This window comes from Mus caroli, unplaced genomic scaffold (assembly GCF_978045245.1).
Source record: "Mus caroli unplaced genomic scaffold, Mus_caroli_1 scaffold_15, whole genome shotgun sequence".
NCBI classification, from domain to species: domain Eukaryota; kingdom Metazoa; phylum Chordata; class Mammalia; order Rodentia; family Muridae; genus Mus; species Mus caroli.
Window position 1 is genome coordinate 93,790,925 of NW_028227270.1, and position 8,057 is coordinate 93,798,981.

General features: G+C 34.4%; 1 protein-coding gene across 1 annotated transcript; it reads right to left on the minus strand.

The window, feature by feature from the left end:
- Positions 1 to 1,105: 1,105 nt before the first annotated feature.
- On the minus strand, positions 1,106 to 7,241 carry LOC110308620 (prolactin-like). The gene is made up of 4 exons (XM_021181043.2): positions 7,068 to 7,241; positions 4,834 to 4,941; positions 2,042 to 2,221; positions 1,106 to 1,294 (listed from the first exon to the last, which is right to left on the minus strand). Exons 1-4 carry the CDS (start codon positions 7,239 to 7,241, stop codon positions 1,106 to 1,108), a joined length of 651 nt encoding a protein of 216 aa, XP_021036702.2.
- Positions 7,242 to 8,057: the final 816 nt, after the last annotated feature.

Here is an 8,057-nt window from a genome sequence, read left to right on the forward strand (position 1 = left end):
GTAATATAATTTACTTATAAAAATTCTGTGTCACTATTTTTCATTTGCTCTCATGTTTGAATTCTGAAAAAGCTACAAGTGTTGATATGCAGAACTAGGAGAAAGGCAGAAACATCCTAAGAACAGATGTGATCTGCCTTTCCTGCTGTGTGACCATAATAACAGAAGGAAAGGGAGGGTCTGAGATAATTTGAGCATGAGAATTGTCAGCACAGTTGTGACCTGAACATGTAGAATCTGTCTGAGATGGTGGTACGGAGGAGTGTGGTTGAAGACAGTTATTGGAGATATGTGGAGACAGTTCATACTTGAATCCTAATAGGGATCTGAAAGGTTTAAAATTTATGATATTTAGGAAGACTGCACATGTACAGTTTTTGTATTGCTTTTCATTAGACTGAAAACTGCTTGTACAGAGTCATTTGCTCTCAAAGCCTGTCTCCAAATTTCTATCTTCTTGGTAAATTGGATTTACTGATTAACCATGATATTTTGCTTTGCCTGGAAGTTCACCCATCTTGATCATTTGTCCTATAGTAAGGTAACAAGTGTCTTATGGTCAAAGCAAACCACTAAGTTTGGAAAGTTTTCACAGGAATATCACAATACTATAGATAAATTTTATATTAAATGTATAATGGAATACATGACAAGTTTTTATTTTGGATATGACTTTTTATTCTTCTCTCATAAAAAACCTCCTGACCACAGCTTCCCCCTTCTCCATTATTCAAAGTTCCTCCCTCACCTCCCTTCTTCCCCCACCCGATCCACTACACCTCTCTTTCCCTTCAGAGAAAGGTAGATCTCCGAGGTGTATTAATAGCATAGCAATAAGTCTAGGCATAAACTCTCATACCAAGGATTGATGGTACAACTCAGTAAGAGGAAAAGGGTCCCACGAGCAAGCAAAACAGAGATACACTCCCCCATTCACACATGCACTTTCGCTCTTAAGAGTCCTACAAAAATTTCATTTCTGAAGAATATGTTTTTATTTTTTAAGAAGCAATTCATTATATATGTGCATGCAAAAGATAAGAAATCAAATAAAGGATTGATGATCTGGATAACCAAGGACCAACCTAGTAATAGCTGGGTGTGCTTAGCAGTTGTTGTTATGGATAATTCGGCACTTCAGAGCCTCAAGATAAGTGGCAACTTTGTCAGTGTCACTGTCTAGGCAGTGGAGAATGTTACTAAGAGCAAAGTAGCGGGTATTGTCATCAGCAGACCTCACATCTGCCAGTCCCATCCAAGCAGCGTAGACATTTTCTTCAGCTCCAGGATGAACCTAATCACCAGAAAACCTTGTGTTATTTGTAGTAGTCAGTTTTTATGCCTTCTGTGTGTATGCATGTGTGTGTGGGGGGGGTTGTACATGAATGTCCATGTGTTTCTGAATGTGTACACATATATTTGAAGATGAGAGGTGAATTGGGATAGAGTTTTAAGATTTCTTGTGTCTCTGCTGTTTTTAAATTTTCTTTGGACATAGGTTCTCTTCCTTTACCAGGGATTTTTATATTTCTGACTCCCAAATATGGGAAACAAACAAGATGTTAAATGAATAAGTTAGTTAATTAAAGGAAAAAATAAATAAAAAGTAAAAATAAAAACAAAGCATCAGCCACCATTTCCAATTTTTTATATAGATTCAAGGATGTGAATTCAGCCATTTATGCTTACAAGGAGGGCTCTTATAGACTACTACATTTCCCCAGTCCCAGACCATATTCCTTAGAATTTTGAACAAAAGTTTGGGGAAATTTTAAGAATAAAAATTTTCAGTCAAAATCAAGGCACTGACCAAGTGAATATCAGACCTATTCTGTTTTGAGATTTCTGGTGTATAAATTTCTCACTGGAAACCTTTGAAAATGTTGGAGTTGCCGACAATTCTCTACTGTCAAAGCTGTGAATATGTTCGAAGCCTAAATTTAACTCTGTTGAATTGTGTATCTCTAGATTCATTTCTCATTACAACAAAACACCTCTTTCATGATAAAAGGAAACAAAGAAGCTTAGAAGAAGCACTCACCCTGATAAGGATTGCCTTGAGTTCTCCTAGAATTTCTTGGTTTGTTTCCTTCACTTGTATGACTTTCAACAGCATGGTCTTGCAGGGTCCTTCAAGAGTAGCCAATGCACGCACAAGTTGTTTCAGAGGGTGGTACCAGGCTCGTGAAATACTGATCATCATCTTCAGAAGGACATCTGACTAATCAATGATCATCGAAAATCAAGTTAAAATAAGTGAAATACATCAAAGTAGATACATGTGGTGTTTGCATAATAATGATTAACTATAATATCTAGTTTTAATGAATATATGAAAAATGTTTTGTAACATCACACATTATAAAAATGAAAATTGTAATTCGGAGAACTACAGATTGCTAAAACAAAAGAAATTAGATCATATTTTTCTGAGACCAAATTGATCATATTTTGTTTTTCATCTACATTCTATCATGCTGCCCACATGTGATCTTTTCTACTTGGTTATTTCTCTTGTTCATAAGAAATTAAAGGTTTGATGACCCTTGGTAGGTGTCCCCAAGACTTAATTCATATAAAAAGACACTAGTATTATCAGTGTCAAATGGGCCAAATCATTTTCATATAAAAAAATCAAATAACTCACTACTAGTCACATGTTGTTTTTATATTATTCTATGATATTAAAAAACAATGAAGAAACAAACACATCCATTGACTTTTAACGGTTGATATTACTTTCTTTCCCTGGTCTTTGGTAGAGAAATACATTTATGGGCATATGCACTAAAAGAACAGTGGTACAGCATTCCCTTTAACATTTGTGTAAAACTCATTTGGACTCTAAAAACACAAATACCTTTCCTCATAGAGAGTGTATGCTCATTACCAAGATCATACATAATATCCCTCTCCAATTTAAGATACTTAAGAACAAGTATCTTAACTGTAGTGGTAATTAAATTGGACCATAGAGAGGAATCCAAATAAACACTCTAGTATATACATGTAAAGAACAGGGGATCCATCCATAATCAGCCACCAAACGCAGACACTATTGCATATGCCAGCAAGATTTCGCTGAAAGGACCCTGATATAGTTGTCTCATGTGAGGCTAAGCCAGCGCCTGGCAAACAGAGAAGTGGATGCTCACAGTCATCTATTGGATGGAACACAGGGCCCCCAATGGAGGAGCTAGAGAAAGTACCCAAGGAACTGAAGTGGTCTGCAACATGATAGGTGGAACAACAATATGAACTAACCAATGCCCCCAGAGCTCGTGTCTCTAGCTGTATATGTATCAGAAGATGGCCTAGTCGGCCATCATTGGTAAGAGAGGCCCCTTGGTCTTGCAAACTTTATATGCCCCAGTACAGGGGAACACCAGGGCAGAGAAGTGGGTGTGGGTGGATAGGGGAGCAGGGTGGGGGAAGGGTACAGGGAAGTTTCACGAAAGCATTTGAAATGTAAACTAAAGAAAATATCTAATAAAATAATTAAAATCAACAACAAAACCAAAATAAGGCAAAACAAACAAACAAAACAACAACAAAAAGAAAAAGCAGACCAACTTGTGATGGCAGAACAGGTTGCTGTGAGCACTGTGACATGATGATTAATAATTATATCCTGAGGTGAATGAAGCACAGATTCACATTATTGCCCACCATGCATGTGATGTAATAAGTTTTATGTAATCCTTTGATGGTTTTAATTATAATTTTCCTAGTGAGATACATTTGTTAGAGGACTTTGGGAGGATTAAATGCATCAATGCCAATTTGAAATGTGTAGCTTTAAGAAAATATTTTCTCTTTCTTCCTCTTCTTCCTTCATTATAATCACATTTTTTAAATGGGGATAGTTTCCATCTAGGTGACAGATACTACTAATTAAATAATAGAAAACAAATTATATATTTGATATATGTACATATACTAAGTTTAGTCTGAATTATAGTGAAATTTGTTCTGACAGAAAGTCACAGTACATGTATAACAATTATACATTAGAGCTGCTAAAATATGTAGCCCCATCAAAACAAAAGTTAGTCTAACACTCATGGTACTGTATGAGCCCAGCATCTTCTTTAGCTGATTTTCAACTGTAGCAGAAAAGAAGGCAGACCAGTCAGGGAGGGATGCACATGTAATGAGAACGCAAACAGAAATCGGATAGTACAGTATCTCAAAAAAAAAAAAAATGACATACTGGTCAGTTAAAAAATGTACTGTGAGTGGAGAAGCCATTTTTTTAAATAATAGATGCAATTGTATTTGCATCTCTTCCATATGTGTGAATGAATGCATATTCAATCATGAATGTTTATTTTAGATTACATTAAGTACAATCCTACAAGCATGGCACTGGTTAAAAAAAAGGAATGAAGGAAGGAAGGAAGGAAGGAAGGAAGGAAGGAAGGAAGGAAGGAAGGAAGGAAGAAAAACAGGAGGAAAGAGGAAAAATTATTCTAATTGTGGATCACTTAAAAATTTACAGTAGTTGTAACAGGGGAATGACAGGACCAGGAAGCGGGGGTAGGTGGGTTGGGGAGCAGGGCAGGGAGAGGGTATAGGGGGCTTTGGGGATAGCGTATGAAATATAAATGAATAAAATATCTAATAAAAATTTACTACAGTCTGAGATAGCATTAATTTTAACTTATAATATAGTGACAATATCATGTTATTGTTTTTGACTATTCATTCTTCTGCATATTATTGTGGGATATGCTATGACCACTCCTATAATGCAGCTGTAATAACCTACAGCACAGTAAACCTTATTTGTTTCTTCAGTTATTTTGGTGACAACCAGGAATGAAGATTTACTTGTGTCTGTTGAATTTGTTCAGTGCTTGCAGGAGTAGCAAGTGAAGTGGTGTGGCAGTTGCTGGAGTTCCTTGTTTTGTACCCAAGGCTATGAACAAAATTTGCATCCTAGAAATAATAAAACATTTCAACTTACTGCCATTTCAAAATTAAATAAGCACGCTTATAAAAATTATATAAGTGTAATATATATATATATATACAGTTTATAAAAATAAGCATTACATAAAAATTGAATAATTAAGCCAGCAAAATCTACTTACCGTTTCTTCCCTTTAGATATGTAAATTTCATTTACAAAACTATCAGTCCAAATCACTAAGGGTTCTAAGTGTCTTACTTATAACATGAACTAAAAGATATAGAACAATGTATCCATATCTATGTATCTATTTGCCACAGTTGGTATCAGTTGATATATTTGTTTTATATATGTATTGTGAAATTATAACTCGCAATTACCTCTGAATTTTTAATATGACCATATCAAGTTGATAAACTTACAAGACAATTGTGATGGTGTGGTCAGAATTAATTCTAAAACTGAGAGAACAACACAATGAGGATACAGATAAATTGTAATAGCCAAAGAAACTGGAAGTATTTGGTGATATTGTGTCTCCTAGAAATGACAGGGTAGTTATATACATGATACCACAAAAAATAGCTGTCTTATTCATACTTGTACAACAGTAACATCAACAGACATGCTAAACTAAAATGTTGGTATCTCAGGGGCTTCCAACCTTGGACAAAGAACTTCTGACTACTAATAGAAGAAGTAGACTTCCCTAAGATGAAACCCTGAGTTGTTTACTTAATTAAAGGACAGCAAAGCAAGATTAAATGCAATCAATCAATCAATCAATCAATCAATATATACATATATATATTGATTGCATATATATATAATCATATATATTTGATTTATTTTATTTATATTTAAATTTATATATTCATGTATATTGAAATATATAAAATATACAAATATATATACATATATATATATATATATATATATATATATATATATATATATATATATATATCTCACAACCATGATCTAATTTGGGTTTTGGGGGATAATTAAGTGGAACAAACACAGGGAGGGTAAAGGAAGGAAAGGAAAGGGGGTAATGATATAACTATATTTTAACTAATATAAAATTATTGGGAATGTTTTCAAGAATACATTTAAGAAACAATAAGTGAACAATTAAGAATATTATTTATTGTCTCTATATGATCAACTGAAGATGTGTATTACTTATACAAATAATCATTGAATTTGTAAATACCAAAAATACAAAAAGTCACCCATCTCTCATACTACGTGTTATGGCAATGTAATCATTACCTGCATTTTCACAGTGGAAAAATTTTCCCCACTACAGCTATACAGAAACAAATCCTGTAATAGAACAGACAGGGTATCCCAGACAGTTCAACTCTTGTGGCCTCATTTGAAAGAATCATATTTGTGTGATTCACTCTTTATAGCAGGGATACTATGAAGTTGAAAGATTGTGAATAAATGTAGACTGAAATAAACAGTAGTTAGTGTAAAGACAATGGTGATTTATATTCCTACCAAATCTCTAGCTATATTCTCAAGACTCCCAATTTTGTGTTGCAGTCATCTCTGTTTTCCTCACATTGAATGACTCTGATCAGACGCTGGGTCTCCACTAGGAAGAGAACATATTTCAATTCTAAACCATCTCTCCCTGTGTCATTAGAAATTTGTCAATGGAAATCTATAGACAGCCAGTTTCAACCCTTGGTGCTAACTAAACAGTTTTTTGATGTTTCTTTTGTACACACTGTCAGAATAGTTCATTTCTATTTCCTCCACAGTGTTATACTCAATATCTGCTAAGTGCAGGATAATCATAGAAAACAGGCCCTCCGTACAAGACCAGGAAGTCAGAGTTCTTCTCTAGCCTCACTTTTAAGACTTAATGTCATAAATTCAAGTTTAAAGATAAGTCACTTTTTACAAAAATATAACAAATATTACAAAACATTTATTCAAGCAATTATTTAAAGCCATTGTAATTTTTACAAATCTTTGAGGTTTTATGAAATTCCCCATTCTCTCTATACCAGTTTTTAATATTTGGTAGCTTTTGGAAACCCTATGAAGGTTTTTTTCCATGATATTTTCTGGTTTAATCTGTAGAATTTCTGAAGGACTCATTAGAGAAGAAACCAGATGGAAATGAAGTACTTACAAACTCCTCAGACATTTGTGTGGTAAGATTTGAGATGTACTGAGCCATGAAAATAGCACTGTCAAAGAGTTCTTCAGTGGTTATTTCACTGTATCCTTCCATGTCAAAGCACATGGGCATGGAATACACATTCTCCCAGAGGAGAAGGTTTGACACTAGCAGCACCTGAAGCATCCCTGTGATGAAGAGAAAAATCACACACAGATGATTCATTCAAACAAAGTTGCAAGCATTCACCTGCCTAGCAAGCTCTGTTCTGGAGTTCCTGTGCTGCATGATTTGCTTCTGTATATCTGAAGTAGGGAATAACCTTTGTCCACTGTAAAAATGCAGGTGGTATTTAAATTTCTTCCCATACATAGTTTGAGAGTTCATTGATTTTCCACATCGTTGACTTGTTCTTGAGGTACTGTTTAACTTTATAAAAAATTGGAACTTACCTTATTACTGATCCTTATTCTCCAGGAATTTATAATATTTTAAAGTAAATATCTAATGCTAGAATTGTAATAATTGATGTTACAAAGAACATAGATATATTTCAATCATCTTCATTCATGATGAGAATAAACACATGATTGTTGGATTATTGATATTGAGGATGAAAAGAGTCTGGTCATAAGTATGATGTCACAGCCTGCAGTTGCCAGCTCACAATGATTTTCTTGTGCTTTGGCTATTTTATCAAACATTTGATGTATTTTATTCTAAACTTTAAAAGATCTGGGAGTGTGCTGGATCTTTTAAATTTTATCAACTCTATTGGCTGTATGAGGTTGAAAGGTGAAAATGGTGTCCCTACAGTCCTATCATAACTATTAAGAGAGTCAATACAACAGCATCACAGACTTGTCACTCCACCTAGTCACATAGTGGACACCTATGGTCTTCCCCTATGTATCTGTGGAGCAGAGAATTCCATAAACCAAAATCTTGCCAGATGAGATCAATCTCTGTAACTATAAGGAACAACACTGCTTTTCATTACCC

Bases quoted from the DNA above. Each gene is read 5' to 3' on its own strand.
- LOC110308620 (XM_021181043.2), bottom strand. From the start codon at position 7,241: ATGCTTCAGGTGCTGCTAGTGTCAAACCTTCTCCTCTGGGAGAATGTG. The intron at 4,942-7,067 runs GTAAGTACTTCA...TATTATTTCTAG, and splicing joins CACAAATGTCTGAGGAGTTT to GATGCAAATTTTGTTCATAG. The intron at 2,222-4,833 runs GTAAATCTTCAT...ATCATTGATTAG, and splicing joins AACAAATTCAACAGACACAA to TCAGATGTCCTTCTGAAGAT.